This window comes from Lygodium microphyllum, chromosome 12, assembly GCF_053477565.2.
Source record: "Lygodium microphyllum isolate KBCC chromosome 12, Lygodium_microphyllum_v1.1.10, whole genome shotgun sequence".
Lineage (NCBI taxonomy): Eukaryota > Viridiplantae > Streptophyta > Polypodiopsida > Schizaeales > Lygodiaceae > Lygodium > Lygodium microphyllum.
Genome location: NC_141146.1, coordinates 48,982,599 through 49,001,750, shown reverse-complemented (window position 1 = coordinate 49,001,750; position 19,152 = coordinate 48,982,599). Strand labels below are relative to the sequence as shown.

Sequence of the window (19,152 nt, the reverse complement as noted above, 5' to 3'; positions counted from 1 at the left end):
TCACTCTCTCTCTAAAATTATAATCAAGCAAAACAAGCATCCCCCTTCACACTCCTTTCCATTTCTCTTTCTTTTAACACTTCCTACCCTATATACATTGCAAAGATTGAAGAGAACCAACATAAGAAAAAATATAAAAACACTCTCTTCCATTTCTCTCTTTCAACACTTCCTAACCTACATTGCAAATTAAAGCAACACAAAGATTGAAGAAAAACCAACACTTTCTAACCTACATTGCAAAGAATAAAAACCAACACAAGAAAAATTTTGAAAACACTCGCTTCCATTTCTCTCTCTTTCAATACTTCCTAACCTACATAGCAAAACAACACAAAGCAACACAAAGATCGAAGAGAAACCAACACTTTCTAACCTACATTGCAAAGCAAAACAAAGATTGTAAAGAAACCAAAATAGGGTATACCGCCATGCTCTCTTCTTCTTCCACGACCTCTTCGTGCGGGCGACGCTCCTCTCCTCATGTGTGGCTCGCGGCTTGCTTCCTTGCTCACCTCCCTTTCTCTTTCTCTCCGCCTTCGCCTTGCTTCTGCAGTTCGCGTGCGCGTTTGAAAGAAACATTCGGGTTTCCGCGAAATGTTACCAGAGTAAGTCGTCACTATTTAGCGACGCTAATAGCGACGTTTTTAGTGACGCTAATACCGACGCATTTTTTGACTTAAAATATTTCGAGGATTAGCAACGTAAATAGCGATGCCGAAAAAAAAACGTCGCTACTTAGCATCACTATATGTGTGTATCCTTGTAGTGATATAATGGAAAAGAAAGGGAAAGCTCACAACTCTATTATCAAATTTAATCAAAGAAAAGAAGAACAAAAAGACAAGTATAAAACATTACAATAAATAAAAATGTTACAATGTGTACAAGCTCAAGGGAAAAATTTTGAGGAGGGAAAACAATCCACGGGGGGTTCACTCATAGTAAAGAAGACATGTCACCTGCGTGCAAGGACTTCTAAAAAAAACCCTATTTATGAAGCTTGTAAGACTAATATATCTCCTTATTTAAGCTTATACATGTATGAATTTTTATGTATCCTCTTTCTTAAATGTAAGTCTTCATACAACATATACTAACTTTCTTTTTAAAAGTTGGACTTATCCTAAGCAATTAAAAGTATCAAAATTATCATATTACAAAGTGATTTATGTAGTGGCACTTGAATACCATCGAAGTATGTGTCGCAATGTTTTTGAGTACACGTGTCCCCTTACCACATGAGGAGAGAGAGTAGGGGAATAGAACCCCTTTATACTTAAAGTGACTACACCAAGCAGACACCAAGCTCTCTTTGGAAGAAGGGGAGTTGAATCTCTCTACCAAAACCATAGGAGAGTTCCAACTCCCCCCCTCCCACACTATGATTAATTCAATAACCCTACTATGTGAGGGTTTAGGATTTTAACCTTACTTGTCAAGGTCTCTTATATGCCATGGAGAAACCAATCTATGGAGAGAGGTGATCAAATGCAGTCCCCCCTTCTTTTTTCCCTCTATCCCCTCCTTAAATTTAAGTTCAATATAGGAAATTAAGAGGGGTCTACCTCTAATATATATGCTTAAGTGTCCCCTTCCAAAAAACCCCCTCCCTTAGACTCACATGATATCATACAACATCTATAGTGAACCCCTTGGGAAACAACCTAGGCAACTTAAAGTGCATTCACACATCCTACCATAGCATATGTTCAAAAGACTCTATGAACTCTTTTTGATAGGATATCACAAGAGATTGTTGAAGATATATAGGGTGAACTTTACTTACTTGTCATGAACTTGAGAGGAAACATGGATAAATATATCTCTTCACCATGGTGGCATTCATTTAAAAAGTTCCACTAGAGAGGTGCCAAACTATTGCTAGAGATATCTTAAAGCTACTATTGAGGTTTGCACATATTTGATGTTTCTAACAATCCCTAGATGATGATGCAAACACTAGTAGACTTTATGACATTTGTTGGGACAATACAAAAGCATTGAAAGCTCTTGTGTTGACGCTTCTACTTACTCTAAGTAAGGGAGACTACCACACATTGAGAAGCATTGAAAGCTCTTAAGTTGATGCTTCTACTTACTCTTGGTTGGCAACAAGAGTAAGTATGCAATTATTTACTTCTACCATTGAATTGAATCTAGAACAAGAGGTTCTCATAAGGTGCAAATTTATTTTCAAACATGTCATGCACTTTTGCATAAATTGAAAATCCTTAGAAAAACATTAGATAGGTTAGGATTTGTTTAGCTTAGTCATTTGAGTAACTGTTTATTTTGTTGTTTTGAAGCTAGATTTTTTGTGTTTGTCTAGAGCAAATATTGATTGTGTTGTTATTTTGGATTTGTTGAGCTTGAAAACTTGATAGCCTTGGTCAAGATTGGTGTTCTTTTGAAGAGATTGGAGCAAGACTTTGATGGTAGTTGTTGGATATCCTGAAACATGTATATTTTCTTGCTGATATATCTTTGCATATCAATGGGATTTTGGGTTCACGACCGCTTCACATTACACTTGTCAAATATACTACACTCGAGGGTTGTCTCTTGATTTTATCAATTGCTTCCATGCCATGGGTTGGGTTGATGCACTTTTTGCACCATCGTAGAGCATTAGTACAGCAGCATGATGCCTGCTCTGGTACCTATATGTAGTAAACCTTGGATGCATGTGCACTTGAAAGAGCACCTTTTATTGTGCATGCACGGGAATTGGGATATTCATCACCAAAATAGGAAACACTGGATGATTGGGAAGGTGGATGGGTGAGTTTAAGGGTCGTGAAGGTCACCTGCAGTTGTGAGATGGGTTGTTTTACCTGGTCAACATCATGAGGACCAAATTTTTGTTGAGTGATTGTGAGATTTTGGATGGATGGAGCAGAATACAACATTTCTTCTTTGTTAAGAGATGAGAGGTGAGGATAAGGGTTGTAAAGTAATCAAGAAACTGTGCTTGCAAAATGCATAACGCACGAGCACTTGTAGTTAGGTTAGGCACTATATTTTTAGTGTATCCATCTTTTTGTGTATTGCATGGGTTGTGTGACTGCACAACATTGGTTCTGACTTTGCACCTTTTCAATACCATGATTGAGTGAGCATGAGGTTCATCTTCAGAAGCATGTTTGTGGATAGGACACATTGCATGGTATAAAAAGCAAATACATCAGGAAGAAGCAATACTTTGATGGGATTCTACAAGAGGCTGGAACACACCTCACGAAAAACTGCTTTTATAGTTGGGATGGTTATTGCCTACATGGACCGAACTTGGGTTCAAAAAATAAAAATTGGAGGGATTTATGAAATAATATCTCAAAGTGCAAGCTCTTGTGTGGAAAAAGATGGTGGTTGTAATATTGGGAATTCAAGGAACAAATGCTTGCTATATTGAATGAGCAAATGCGGTAACAAAGGACCAAGGAGTAACAACTCGATCTGGTTCAATGTTAGGGGGTAAAGAAGGCTGAGTGTTTAGAGAGAGAAACAATTTAAGAAGTTCTCATTACTTCAAATCTTATTATGAGTATAAGTAACAAGCAATTAATGGATTACATAGCACATGAGCTGGCACGATTAGTTGGAGAATGGAGGATGATGGTTATAATTCTAAGCTTGGTCGAGTGTTTGAAGCTTTGCATAATAGCATATGAAGAATACTAGGCGTGGAAGTTTTTGGTGAACATGCAGGAAGAACTGATTCAGGAAATGGTGGAAGTGTTGATCTCAAGCTGGTGGCCTGCCGTCGGATCTTCTCGGCTTGTTTTTTCTTTTCTATTTTCGTCCTAGAGTGACTGTTATTGAAGCTCAGTACTACGTGCTTCAAAAGAGGCTGATCATCTACTGGCTCTACCGGTCACATGATGAGGAGGGCATCATGCATGCATTTACTGACTTGCAGCCAACATGATTCAGAAGGCTGGTTTCATGCAAGGCTGATGGAGCAGGGCGGTTTATGATTTTGAGGAGGCTAATCATCATCATCAACAACGGCAGCAGCAGCATCATCATCATCATCATCATCATCATCATCATCATCAGCAGCAGCAGCAGCAGCAGCAACAACAACAATCACGAGGGCTACACAGCTAGTGGCTGGGACCAGCAGCAGCAGCAGCAGCAACAGCAACAACAGCAACAGCAACAACAATCACGAGGGCTACACAGCGAGTGGCTGGGACCTATTTTGGAGCAGTCTTATGGCCTCAAAGAGCTGAGAGTTACATCATGTTTTGTTGGGGGGATTATCATCAATATTGTATGATTGTTCTGGAGATCCTGCAACATCTACGCAGGGGGACTGACTTGAGTATGTAATGAAAGATAGCTCGGACTACAACGCAATATATATGCGGCAGCTGGGTGGCGTAGTTGAATATACCACTGTGGTATCGATCAACAAGTAGAGGTCGACCAAGAGGCATATTACATGAAGTATTTCGTATAATAATTTGTGAATTGTAATTATAGTGCAAAAAAGCCGTTGAGTGAGGATAATTGGGGGGTGCCGTCTGTCAGTCACATAGTAGAGGCTTGGTGATTGCAGAAGAAGGCAGCACAGGCTCCAGGGGGGGACTCAAAAGGAAGGAGGACGCAGCAGCACGGGTTCCATGGAGTTGTCCTGCAGTCGTGATATCCAAGAAGCTTGACACCATATTCATGTAGTCTGAGAGGCTGTCAGTCTTGTTTTCATGCATGTTGGCCCGTGATCATGGAGAGATGACTGGGCAGGATAAACAAAACAATGACATGAGGGTGATCGGCCTGCAACACGTTGAAGGTGGAGGCCAAAAGCTTCACGAGTATGGAAAGAGTTTGCAATAGAGGAGAAAAAGCCTCAAATCCTTCTTTAATAAGCTAAGCATAAAAAGAAAAGCTCAAGAGGAGGGATGCAAAACTATATAAAGAGAAGAAACTAGGAGTTAAGGGCCTTTCTCTTGCCAATGTTTTTGACTACTATTAGAAGGGAAGGATCACGCAAGAATAAAATTCAGATTGCAGAAACAAGAGTTTTTTGGGTTCTTTCGAGTTTTCGAGCATTGTGGAAGTGACAAGTTTTGTTTAAACACAATTTGAGGTATGTTTTTAAGGCATGGGCATCAATTTTTGTTTTGAGAGTTTTGTATTCTGTGACTACACAAGGTATAAGTATTGTTGGTTGACTCGTGTTTAAAACAATTATTCTTGTTAAGTTCAATTCTAAAACAAAGTCAATCACTTTATTGGTACTCCTTGTCGTCTTGTTTTCTGATTGTGTGAGAGGATTATCTTCAATCACCAGTTGTGAAACAACGTGAGTAATGTTTGCATAAGTTCACAACCTCATGGATCTTAGGAAAAGTTACCTTTCGACTAAGCAAGGGCTAGGGGATAAGGACATTATTGCTATGCTTGCACCTTATAAAAGCATCTTTCAATTGAAGCTATGGGAATGCTATACTTGGACAAACAAACTCATCAATTTTGCCAACCATAAATGTTCAATGTTGAAGGATATTAGGAATTAAAACATTGGTATAAGTGAAAAAGGTAGCCAATGAAAAGGCAACAATAGAGCCCATTGGTGCAAGTAAACTAATAGAGATGCATGACAATTCTTGCTCTATTCTCAAAGCTTGAAGTGTGATTAGGCTACAGTTTTGGTCATGTTGTATGTATGTATATGCATGTGTATAGGCCCTTAGTTGCAATTGGAGGACTTGCATCTTTATTATAGGATGGATAAACAATAAAAATTGGCCTTTTATATAAAATTGCCAACAATGGACCTATCTCCTCCCGAGGAAAGTTGGTCTACTAAGTGGACATCTAATCTTTTGATTGAGGTAGCTAGAATGGAACTTGAAGATTCAATGACACCATATACCATGTTAATGTCTTTCATGTATGTCTGAGGGGATCTACTCATTCCTAATGATGAGGACCTTTCCTAGTATGTTAAAGACGTGATACTCCAAGTTGCACTTTATGTTCATCATTTGGAGTTGCATATAGATGATATCTTTCGATAATATTCGTTTAAAGTGATTGGACACCATATACAATGTTAATGTCTTTCATGTATGTTTGAGGGGATCTACTCATTCCTAATGATGAGGATCTTTCCTAGTATGTTGAAGATGTGGTTCTCCAAGCTACACTTTATGTTCATTATTTGAAGTTGCATATAGATGATATCTTTCAATAATATTCTTCTAAAGTGATTGGTTGTTCTAAACACAAAGCCATATGTTGTAGACACTAAACAAGCCTCTAAATTGATACTTGTTGATTGAACATCATGACAAAAGTAATTAGTAAAAATGAGCTTTGTCTCACAAAGTTAATTAAATTGAGGTAGGTAAACAAATCAATGTGATTTGTATTGCTCTAACCACACAAGTAGATGGTGCTCAAAATGCAAAACAATTTTCTCACTAGATGATGAACAATCTTAACGTGTGGACAATTAATGTCGATTTAACATGTTCAAAAATCAATTGTGCAAGTGTCCACATGTATAGTTTACGTTAGTGAAGGTACAAACAAGTAATAAAACAACAATTGAGGCCCTATCTCTTTGAGAAAGACTAGCGATGTTTACTCAAACCAACCTTCCATTGAAATACAAAGTGTTGGTTTGAGGATTCTCAGGATTCCAAAACTTTTTGTTTTTAATTTTGCTGAGGCACAAATTTTGCACATTCGAAGGATATTGTGAGAAGCTCGAAAAATTTTCAATATATTTAAAAGTAAAGGCATCTATACAATTAAAAGAAAGGTAACCTCCACAACATTGCCATGTTTTTATTCTAATTTTGGGCTAGAAGAGGGGTATGTTTGTTAGATGAGGCTTCATCTATTATTGCTTTGCTTTCAACTAAGTACATAGATGGAAAGACCATCAAAGAGTAATGAAGGGATGATCCAGCTCCAACATCCTGCCATCTATTCCATCATGCTGTCTGATACGAAGCAATTGGGCGAGTCTTAATACAATCTTCGCGATTAATACAATTACCCTTTACAAAAAGAAAATCATGCTTATGAAGCTAGTACTTAATAGGCCATATACTTGGTTCTTAATGTGAAGATTTTCATGCAAAAGCAAATACATCGTAAGTGCAGTTGGGATACCATTTGCTACATGCACTTGAATGTGTATTATAGCTTTCTTCATGGCTTTGATAACACATTACTTACTGTAGATCATCCACAGCGCCTCTGCGTCCCTTTGCTACGTGCACTTAAATGTCTGTTATAGCTTTCTTCATGGCTTCCATAACACATTATTTTCTGTACAGTATCCACAGCGCCTGTGCATCCCTTGTAAGGATCTTCCAAAAGTTTGTTTACAAGGGTGAATTCAGTGAACGACCAAGCAGGCAAGCGAGCGAGCGAGGCTGCTCGCGATAGCGGAATGGAATCCACATTGGAAGAGGGGTGAATGCTAAAGCGGGCATACAATAATCTCAATCCATGCTCCCACCATCGCTGATCGCCAGCAGTACTATATAATAAGAGAATGATACATACTAATAATCATGCCCGGAAATGGAAACGCCAATCCGATTGTGTTGCGCATCTAAGCTTTGCTGCCTGGCAATGTTGGTTTTCTGACCTTATTCTGCCACGTTACAGCAACTTCGACACAGATCTGCCTTGTGGCATCTGCAAGAGCGTCTCTTCTCAATTCTGTTTGATTTTGTTTCTTGCTTGGATTAGGTCTTGTTAGGCGCTCTTCTAGCAGTACCAGGTTGCTGCTGTTTGCGGCAAATGCAGCCAGGCAATGGATTGGCATAGAAGTTCTCTTCTAGTTTTGGAGACTCCCCTGGCTGTCTGTAATCTGGACCTCCAATCCTGGTCTGGTGTATCCTCTTCACCTCAGATTCGAAGTCCTCCCACATTATCCGTCCTGCATCGAGATCGTCCACTAGGCCAACCAATTGCGCCCTGCAAGTAAGCATATTCTAGTGATATATAGTAAGTAGGCCTTGTTATGCAATTATCACGAGAAGTTTTGGACATTTTCCCATGTGGGAAAAGGGGTTCTTTTACCTTGGTTTTCCCCTTAGTGCATAGCATCATGAGCTTTTGGTCAGGAGGCACCACAGACCTAGCTAGGTGCCGTTGGGGGCACCCCAGCCGGCAGCCGCATCCCCAACTGCACCTAGCTAGGTATTCGATCCCTCCCTCACAGTAGCTAATGATGTCGTAATCAACAATGTGGGAATTTCAGTCGGAATTTGGCTAAAACTTGTTGTGTATGTAAATATGAGATAACCAGAAAGGAGAAATTGCAATAAACAACAGCATAGACACACACACACATACACACAGAGTACCTATTACGAACAGAAAAAAAAAAGAGTACCTGTCAGGGCTAATAGTTTTGTGGTATCCCTCAAATCGTCGATGGCCCTGCACAGCCTTTGCCATGTTTCCATCGAAGGTGTAGACAAACACATCACTCTCAAGGGCTACAATGTGGTCTAGGGCAGCCAACCTGTTCTGGAAAGGGAGGAAGGGACGCAGCTCCTCCTCACTAGCCAGGGTGGAGTGAGTGAAGACATTTGGGAACTCAACCTGCAAAGCATTCAAACTTGCATTGCCATAGATGTCTCCAGCAGCAATGTATATTTGGGTGGAGGAGGGGTATCCCAGGCCCTTCAAGAGAAGAGCAGTCTCTCGTGGAGTAAGAGGGCATCCCCCTTGCTTCCGTCTCTCCTCACCATCAATCTCCTTCTCTTTCCAGTGCTTCACCTCGTAACGCATTTGCCTTAGCTCTTCAGATTCTTCAGCTGCCAGTCCATGTGTACATCCAGTGAACGCTAGCATATCCTTCTCATACCTGCAGTAAACACGAGTCACACGCACGGACACACAGAGAAAATGAGCTCAAATAAAATGCTGTAATCTCACAGACAACAAACCTGAGATGTAGAGCTATGAAATTGATATCCTTCCTCATCCGGTCAACCAGTTTGTTTCCCAATTCTTGGATGGCATCCGTGTATTTAAGAGCTTTGTAGCAGGCTCGACAACGAAGCCTTTGCACAGAGTCAGGAAGGTCATTGTTTGCCAGCCGAGAATCAGAGTGTGTGAAGTAGACCACCTTGTGCTTTTTAAGCAAAGGGAGTATCTCGTCCTTGTAGTAGAATGCCTTTCAATGACAGAAGTGCAGGCTGTCATGCAGCAACAAGAAGAACAATAACAACAACCAAAACAAATAAACACATGAGCAAACTGGCAACATGTAGGTTCTTTAGAATTCTGTTACCTTAGACCATGATACTGGTGCCTTTTTGTAAGGCTCCATCTTCTTCAAAGATAAAGGCAGCTCCTCAACAATTTGAATGTCATCTTGCAGGCTCTCTATAAAATGGTCTACATCAAAGATATCACCAAACTCGCTGCAAAGCAGACAGTAAATTTTCAATAAGCAACGATACAAGCAAAAACCTATATTCCCTTATATTACAGAGTCTTGTGTATGTTCCCCCCCTCTCATGGTGGGAAGCCATAGCACAAACCAATATGCAGGACTCTCGAGCAGAACTCAAACATAGGATTGTTTTTAACCATACTCAATGTCCAACATGTACAAGTTTAAAGAGCTTATTCTTCATTTGGTAGAGTAGTCACTGAGCAGCAAAGGGGCTGGCAATTGCTGCATTTCAATGCAAGGCAGTAGCATGGGAACTTGGAGTAATAGTGCACATTGTCTGGAGGAACCACTGCATTTTTGTGGCAAACCAATCGTGGCAGTCATGGATGAATGTAGCGGCAGCTGGAAGGTTGGAGCAGTCAAAGCAGGCTGCTACAGCTGCTTTTCAGAGTAGCTGAAAACTACTGCATTTTGATGCAAGGACGCAGCATGGGAACCTGGAGTAGTGCATGTCTTCTGGACCAACAAAAGGGGCAGCAATGGCTGCATTTTGGCAGCTAAAAGGTTGTAGCAGCCATAGAAAATAATGTGGTAGCAACTAGAAGGGTCAGAGCAGTCGAAAGGCAAGCGGCCACAGATGCATAGGGTTGGAACAAAAGTGTGGCGGGTCTGTGGAAGATAAAACTAGCAACGGAAGTTGGCTGAAGTGGGGAATGATGGGATGAAGGGTGGCCTCCCTTGATCCCTTTATATGGAGTTGGGTGAGCAATATGAATGCCCAACTATAACTTTGAGTTTTGCCTTTCAGGGCTGTACAAGAACTGAATAAATTACCCAATAATTGAGGATTGATTTTGACCTAGCTTAACACCCCATCTCGCCCAAAACTGAGTCTGAGGAAAGGAACAGCAAGGCCCTTTGCCTTTTCTACAGTAGCATCAAAGAGTGCCTAGAACTTGCCCTCAGAAGAGGAAGTAACAACGATATTTACTTAATATTGGTTTGAGAAAGTAGGGCTAAAGGAAAGGAGAACCCAAAGCCACCATAGGAGAGCCAAAAAATCATGTCTCCAAACCAGCAAGAACCAGTAGATCCTTACAAGGTTCGCATATGACTAAAATACAAGCCTGGCATGTAAGTGCTACAGCGATATCCAATGACTTGCACAACAGTGCTTCATTGAGATGCTTTTGGTGCAAGGCTAAGCATGAAGGTAAACCTAAAGAACTTGTAGTGGAAAAAAATAAAGAATGTAAGATAGGTTACCTAGCTAAAAAGATCCTACTGAATGATTTTCCTAAGGGGCCCAACTATATGACTAGACTAGAAATCCTATGGCATGACTAGCTTGACTAGCCTATCTATGAACGACTAGCCCAAGGTTAGAGCCACCACCCAGCTCCTCTAGAAGGTCTCTATGAGAGGAAGATGTCTTAGATATGTGTCTCTTGACTCTTATCATGATTTTCCATTAACAGAGACGACGAGATGGGTTAAGGGCTGTGCACTATGCAGTTGACCAGTTAGTCAAGCTGAGGGGTTTTTCCATTTTACTTGGTGGGCTCAAGATCCAATAAATAGTGGGATTTGGATTACTCAAAGATTGCCGTGCCTTTGTACGACATTCATATCAATGGTGATCGGGCCTCTAGTAATGTGTGCAAAACCTATTCTTTTTAGGTATATTATGCTAGGAGGGCTCCTACTATTGGTTTTTCTTCAGTCCGAAGAAATAGATTTCCCCTTTGGAGGACTTGCCTCATGTTCCTTGAGAATATTGCCCCTCCCAAATGTCCCATTTGAAAAAGTGTAAAGCAGGAAGAGAAGTACTCTCCTAGTAGCCTTGGTGATACAACCGTATTCAACATAGGAGCTGGCATTCAAACTCACAAGGTAGCCGTCAAGTTGGGCAAAGAACAGACTTTCTGCATAAAATTAGAATACTTGGTTGACACCATGTCAAGAAATAAAGTAACCCAATCATCATCTAACTTTGATGGGTCAATGGTAGCAAAACTTAATGAGTAACCGCCAATCTTCAGCCACTCCCCTTCCTTAATCATAAAGTCCTAAAGCTCATGATCAAGATGTAAGTGTCATGGATGATCCCATGCCACATTGTGGCCCATAAGATGAGCATAGTGAGCAGATGCATGGAGAAAGTGCTATAATTGAGAATGGAATTCGGGCATTATGCACCTTTTATTGACAGACAAGGTCAAGGTGGGAGATGCAAGGATCGCTTTGTGGCTCTAAACATTGGAGAAGCTCCCAAAGTCCATGAGAATCAAACACTTAGTGCACAAGATTTGACTAAATTTGTGAAGTTTGATGCATTGAAGTGAGACTTATCACTAAATGCATTCTTGGCCCATTATAGCAACAAGAACCAGTGCTAGGACAATATTTTGAAAAAATGGAGTACACTTGGGGGTTTACCCCAAAGTGCCCATAATGCAAGAGGAATTCCTAGCACAATAGATCTGTGAGCAGCACCAAGAATAGGATGAGTGATGGTAGGGGCTGCTAAGTGTAGAGGGCTGACTTGACAAAATTATGTCAATAGTCCTGACTTTTGTGTAACCAAGGATGAGAGGGTGTAGAAACATAAAAATGGGTGCAAGGTGGTGATTCACTGTGCTTGAATTGCTTGGAGTGTAGCACAGTGTGCATAAGTGGGATTCTCAACATTGGACCACCATGAGTCAAGAATGGTACTGATCTACAAAACAAGTAGATGGAAGATGCCACTCGGAAGTTGCATACCATGCAACTTATTGTGGCAATCATTGAAGTAACAAGTTTGTAGGCCACTCTCATTACAGGAACAGGCCTTTAATTAGCCATGACTTACACATACTTTTTGGAAAGTAAATCTTCACTAGTCCTTTCCAAGACCATGATAACTATCCAATGCCATGCATTACTTTTGATATTAAAAAGATGTCTTTCAAATCATCCCAAAAAGTTTATTAATATTAAATGTATGTCCATCCCATCCATGTGACTTCTATTACCAAGTTTTTTGACAACATGATTTTCAAAGTTTCTTGTTGTTAGTTTAAGTCAGTGCTCTTCTTATATGAGGCTCTCTCTCTCTCTCTCTCTCTCTCTCTCTCTCTCTCTCTCTCTCTCTCTCACGTGCGCACGCACGAGATTATTAGAGCAGAGATTGGAGCAGCACTTGTGGTCATGGAAGCATTGCTTCAGTCAATAACTTGCTTACAAAGAATATGGGAGCTCCCTAGATACGGATATCCATCAGTGGCATTGACTTAGACAATTACCAAAGAGTGGGGATACACATCATTGGTTGTTGAGAAACCCTTCACCTATAGTTTGCGTTTTTTGCGTTTTTGCGTTTTGCGTTTAGGGTTTGCAGCCCCAAAAAGGGGTGCCATGTAAATAGGCCACTCTCTCAGTCATTCCTCACGGCTGATTCATTCAGTCCGTCACCTCTTCTCTCCAGCCTCTCCACTACCCTCACACCCCTTTAGGAGGACATTGCGGTTCATGGTTCGTGGTTGTCTTCATCATCTTCCTTGTGCTACGGCACCCTTGTTCCCTTGTATCACATTCACTCCATGATTCGGAACTTCATCATTCGATTCATCAAAATTTCTTCTTGCTTCTCCATGTTTGCCGAGTTCACTCCATGTTCCTCCCCGCAAACCCTACTGTCTCGTTGGTACGTCATCTTTTGACATGGTATCAGAGCTGGATCTACTCAAACAGCGGCAAAGATCCTCCACTCCAATTAAGGCAAAGACCAGTGGTGGGTTCGGCATCCACTTCTCTTCTTCTTCCACTGCGTCAATATCTCGTTTTTGTAGGTTTCAGATGTTTTCAGCATGCTACCCACACCCCTTTCACGGAGGACATCGTAGTCTCAATTGTCCCTTGTGTTATCTACAGTCTAGCGCCTGTTTCCAGCCTTCCACCCGCAGTGACTGACCTCTTCCTTCTTCAGCAAGGCACACTGGTATCCATGGCTTCTTTACCAATAGATGTCCAGACTACTGGGTGCTCCTACTGTGGCATCACCGGACACACCACTGATGCTTGCCAACTTCAACCTTTGCTCCCCACCCCCTGGAGTATATGTGTCTTCCACTAGACACTCCTTGTGCCACCTCTCCTTTTTGGGCCACAGAGATCGTTCTACATCGGCTATCAAAGTACTATGCTCAAGGCAATAAAACACATCCAATGCGCACTAGGTCCTTTCGAGCACATGGACGATCGATTGGTGCTACAACCTCCTGGAGATCCTCGCAATGCCAGCGTCAGTCTTCTCCCACTTATTTTCAAGTACAGTGGCTTCCACGACCTACAGATCTACAGTCTGCTCCATCGAGAGACAATGATCGTTTGATACCGTCTCCTCATCAATCTGCTCTTTCAAGAGACAGTGGCTACTCCGCTCCTTCCTCTTCTTCGGCTACCCAGTCTGCTCCACTAAGAGATAGCGACTATTGCCCACCTCTTGCTCATTCTGAGCCCCACCCTTCCCCACCCTCGACTACTCAGGTTCGAGAGGCTACCTCTGGGAGCTCTTCAACATCCCAAATACCTTCTTTAGCACGACCGGCGGTACTTTCTTCGTCATCAAACATTACGGAGTCCATGATCCATGAGTTTTTGGATTCCCTATCTACTTTAGAGGGGGATTCAGAGGCGGATGTTATTTATTTGCTTTGAGAGGGGGCATCTACTTCGACTTCAACAAGGTCCCTCCACCTCCCATCTCAGAGGGGAAACCTACTCCACATGAAGTTCTTCACCCATCCTCTACTTTCTTGGGGTGGCTATCTTCGACCAATCATCTCTTCTACTGATACCTAGGATCTTCAGGTACCACCTAGATCGGGACCTCGGAGGTTCAGCCGCAATTTGGTGACGAGGCCTTCGTATTCCTTCCAGCATGGATGCACGGAGCTAGTGGCTTCTCTCCCGAGGTTGTGTTTCGAGTTCTCCAATTCACTCTGTCTATTATTCTTTACTGCAGGTTCCCTTTCCGGTGGAAATCTTGGATCTTCGGGATCCTCTACATCTTCTTCCTCCTCTTCTTCTTGCCTTTGTCCCTTGGTCAGCATAGAGCCACCTCCCGAGATTGAGTACGGGGATATCCTTATGGTTCTCGGCACCACACAAAGTCCGACATTCCTCCTATGCATTGCATGTTTTCCTCATCTCTGTACTAGGGCACTTGGGCAAGTGAACAATTTCCCCATGAGGGACACTGTCCAAGTGGAACCTGCTGCATACGCATTGCATCTCCACCTCTCTTCTCTTGTTCCCCTTTTTGGGCCTAAGAGGGGGTGTTGAGAAACCCTTCACCCTTCACCTACAGTTTACATTTTTTGAGTTTCTGCGTTTTGCGTTTAGGGTTTGCAGCCCCAAAAAGGGGCGCCATCCTAGACTGACTATGCCTATTTATAGGCCACTCTCTAATTCATTCCTCGTGGCTGATTCATTCAGTCTGTCACCTCTTCTCTCCAACCTCACCACTACCCTCACACACCTTCAAGAGGACATTGCGGTTCGTGGTTCGTGGCTGTCTTCATCATCTTCCTTGTGCTCCGGCACCCTTGTTTCCTTGTATCACATTCACTCCATGATTCGGAACTTCATCATTCCATTCATCAAAATTTCTTCTCTCTTCTCCATGTTTGCCGAGTTCACTCCGTGTTCCTCCCTGCAAACCCTACTGTCTCGCTGGTATGTCATCTTTTGACATTGGTATGTAGAGATGCAATCATTGTTCAAGATAAATGGGTTAGAGATGAATACACTCCCACTACTATAGTACAATTTGGATTGCCCATACTTAGATCACACTCATACAAAGTGGAATCAAATTCTCAGGTTAGATACTGTGAAGGTTGATAAAATTGTACATGGGTACGTCCCTTGGAGCCCCTTGGTACAAAGATGGCATAGTATCAGCGCCATTTCTTACACATGTAGGCAAAGGGATTCATTGTCACACCAACATATATGGATGTCCACCTCTCCCATGGGATATGTAGTATTGTTGGACAAATACGAACATCATCACACCAACTCAAGATTGAGCCAAGACAGTATACACATGCCTGAGGATGCATGTATTTGCCAATTATGCCACCAGAAGCCTAATTGAGTCCGAGGAGCACCTTTATTTGTAGATGTATTGTCTATTATGGGATTAGAGGGAGATTTCATTGCCCTTTCTGAGAGAGATTTGGGCCTTCTACAAGGTGATGAAATACAAGGATCAGAGATGCCTAGGACTATTCTTATTGGAACTCCAAGCATACAAAGAGAAGCTCCTAAGAAGCAAGACAAAGACAAAGGTAGAGCTAGTGAGCCAATGGCTTTCCATAGATTTTTTTAGTGTTAGCTCTAGAGCTAGCTCACCAGATACCACCACTACACCATCCACAAGTTACACAACAAACAAGGCAGCCACACTCCATAGAGCACGGTGGCCAACACCCGATCACCATGCCCAACACCCTTAGCAAGATTCGAGCCATCATCACTCGTCATCAAAGGTGAGTACCTCCCCATAGTGGACTCAATGACTTGGACCACCCCATGACACATATCCTTGCCTTGAGGAGAGTACATTGTTCTAGAGAGTTATATTGATCACGGTGTAGACCCACAGGTCAGCTAAATGATCATATTGTACATGATGGTAGCCTATACTTGCAAGTATCATGGTTAGTCATTTTTCATCATCGTCTTCATTTTCATTGTTGTTCTCGAGGTGAGATGCCATGGTCAAATGTACTCATTTCTTTGTCTCATAGGCTATTTTGGCTTTTGACAAACATAAATACACCTCTCTCTCTCTCTCTCTCTCTCTCTCTCTCTCTCTCTCTCTCTCTCCATGAGTAGTTCCACACTGCACTTAAAAGTGCATGTAGATTGCATCGAGTCTGCATACCATTTTGTACCTACTCACCTAGTTTACCATAACACTAGATAGTAGCTTTACTGGGACTTGGAAAACTTCCCAGACATTTTGTATGTAACCTTTTGATCTCATAGGCCAACTTGGCCTTTTGTAGACGTTAATATAAATCTCTCTCTCTCTCTCTCTCTCTCTCTCTCTCTCTCTCTCTCTCTCTCTCTCTCTCTCTCTGTGTGTGTGCATTTTTGGGTATAGTTCCTAAGTTGATCACTTCAGGGGGCATCTGCTGCTGTCAACACCTAGGAGTTGCATCTGATCCTTCTGCAGCGTCAGTTCAATGTACATAGTCAGGGCCAAAGTCAGTGTACTAATTCGTGGGAACAATAGTTTCAAAAGATGTCAGCCACCAAGCACCCTATGGTGTTTGAAACCTGGTCTCTCCATGGAAGGCAAACACTCTAACTACTTTAGCTACTTGATTTTGGAGAATCTCACTTTCTCTTTTTTATTTGGGATAATGGGAAACCCCAAATGGGGTGAACACCCAGTATGAAAAATACAAATGTAAAAAGATTACAGAATCCTAAATACATGTAAACCAAGGCTCACATGTAATGCGGCCAAACCACATAAAAAAGGCTTGAAAATATGCCATGTAACACAATTGATGGTTGAGAATATATACCTGGGGTCTGCCCAAAAGGAGGTATGGTCTAAAGCTGGGATGACTAGTGCTGCGTTCATTATTCTTGCTATGGCAACCATATCACATATCTACAAAAAAAATCCCATTAATCAAGCCAATTAAGCCACTGTAGTGTCTGGCAGCAAAATTGAGTTAACTTGACAGGTTGCCTGATTATCCTATGATAAGTTGTGCTATACAGGAATCTGAAACCTAATGTCACTGAATATTTGTATTTATGGGTCATACTCTGAGAGAGAGAGAGAGAGAGAGAGAGGGTACCCCATCTCGCATTTGATTAAGCCCACCATTTGCATTGACCATGATATAGCCACGGGGGGTTGATTTTGGACCTGAAGTTAAAGCATCTCAGTGCCTCACATTAGCTAACACAGAAATCCAGTGCTGAACACAGGTTGTGTGACAATGGTGTGCAGTGGTTTTGATCTCAGAATTGAACAAAAGATGCACCTAATTTCAATCTTGTGATTGGACTTACGCTTGTAACTTTTGGGTCTGCCAATGCACTGTTCAAACCCTCGAGCATCTGGACGATGCCAAAGCTCACCACCCTGAGCAACAAGCTGCAGCAAAATTACACCCATTTGTAAGCAAACTACAATCTCAAATACCAATACAGCTAATCTCAAATACCAATACAGCTTTAAAGCAGACTTTGCTTGTCTCAGTCATATTTTTGGGCAGGGCTACTATCCCTAACTTTGAGTTACAGAGCAAAAGGGTCCATCGAAAGTGTCCAATTCAACACCAAAACAGAATATACACCCCCCTAGCCCAACATTACCTCAGACTCAGAAGTTTGCATTCCCATCAACAATGAATTATATCCATCCGTGGTTTCATACATGTCAGTAGCATCCCAATTTCTGTCCTTGTATTGCTCCACCAGCACCTGTACACAGCCATTTTACAGCCAGGTCAAGCTCTGTGGATTACCCGGTCTGAATATGCTCTTAGAAAAGACAGATGAGAATTGCTCTACAGCTTTTCAGAGACAGATTTTCAGATATATGACAGTACCATGGAGTTTTCTACATATCGATCATCCGTTGAGGTTATCCATCCGACTGAAAATACCTTTAGAGCTATGATCAAGCACATGAATAATGCCAACGAGCAGAATGAGGCTTTCGATAACCCCTTTTTAGTTCTGAAGAATGCCACTGACTCGGCGAACAAACGATTCCACACTGGCCTTGTAGCAGGACCTGTAGTGATAGTCTCCCCTGAGTATTCTGCATCTATCCTTGTCTCAGTCGAGAGCCCAGTCTTCTCCAGCATCCGCTGCTTGTTTGATAAGGAACGCCTAGTGACAGGAGGTCTCCTAGGGGAATGTACGACTCCTGCTACATCTCTACTTGTGTCAGACAGATGGGAGGCAGGCATTTTGAGTCTGAGGGAATCCATGGTAGCATGGGAGACGAGGGTAGTGGTAGATGGAAGGGTCATGGCTTAGATCCTATCACAGAGATGCCAGGAAGGAGGAATAGCTCAATGGTACTGTTGTGTACAGACTGTTCAGAACATCTCGGATGGATATAAGCAGACTATGACAGACCTTGACGCTATTATGATTCAAGGAGAGCAGACAGAGAGTGTGCCAATGGGGGACTGGCCTCTCAGGACATCTAAGATACCAGATGGATGTAAGCAGGCTATAGCAGACCCTGATGTTAATGTGCTGAGGGAGAGCACAGAGAGTGTCCCAATTGGGGGGAGGGGGGGACTGGCCTCTCAGGCGCTCTCTCTCTCTGTGTTTATAACTGACGCTTGACTGAGCGCCTGTGACGGAGAGTGCACTGGCATGAGATCAGTCAACGCGCCAGAAGACACCTCGAGAGAGAACTTAGACGCGCGGAGGGTGGACATGTCCGAATGAATCGGCTGCCATTCCCGATTCGTACGTCCCTTTGGGCGGCATTCAGATTATCATATTACGAGTAATATTTATCCTCCTGCCAATTGGCACAGCAAGCATTCGGACTATCATAGTACGAGTAATAACTATCCTCTTGCCAATTGGGACGGCAAGCTTCCCTCTAAGGGAAGAGTCTAGAAACATGGGTGCTGGCCTATTACAAACAATGGTATAAGACCTCCAGGCTCCAATGGTCACGAATCCCATTCCATTGCTTAGAGATAAGACTCTAGAAA

General features: G+C 42.2%; 1 protein-coding gene across 1 annotated transcript; it reads right to left on the bottom strand.

Moving 5' to 3' along the window:
- Nucleotides 1–7,075: 7,075 nt before the first annotated feature.
- On the bottom strand, nucleotides 7,076–18,897 carry LOC148027740 (O-fucosyltransferase 35-like). The gene is made up of 9 exons (XM_087689440.1): nucleotides 18,019–18,897; nucleotides 17,783–17,890; nucleotides 17,477–17,561; nucleotides 17,260–17,330; nucleotides 16,978–17,066; nucleotides 9,281–9,413; nucleotides 8,934–9,163; nucleotides 8,375–8,851; nucleotides 7,076–7,953 (listed from the first exon to the last, which is right to left on the bottom strand). Exons 1-9 carry the CDS (start codon nucleotides 18,445–18,447, stop codon nucleotides 7,722–7,724), a joined length of 1,854 nt encoding a protein of 617 aa, XP_087545566.1. The 5' UTR covers nucleotides 18,448–18,897; the 3' UTR covers nucleotides 7,076–7,721.
- Between the last annotated feature and the right edge of the window lie 255 nt (nucleotides 18,898–19,152).

Bases quoted from the DNA above. Each gene is read 5' to 3' on its own strand.
- LOC148027740 (XM_087689440.1), bottom strand. From the start codon at position 18,447: ATGACCCTTCCATCTACCACTACCCTCGTCTCCCATGCTACCATGGAT. The intron at 9,164-9,280 runs GTAACAGAATTC...TGTCATTGAAAG, and splicing joins CACCAGTATCATGGTCTAAG to GCATTCTACTACAAGGACGA. The intron at 8,852-8,933 runs GTTTGTTGTCTG...TGTTTACTGCAG, and splicing joins TTCATAGCTCTACATCTCAG to GTATGAGAAGGATATGCTAG.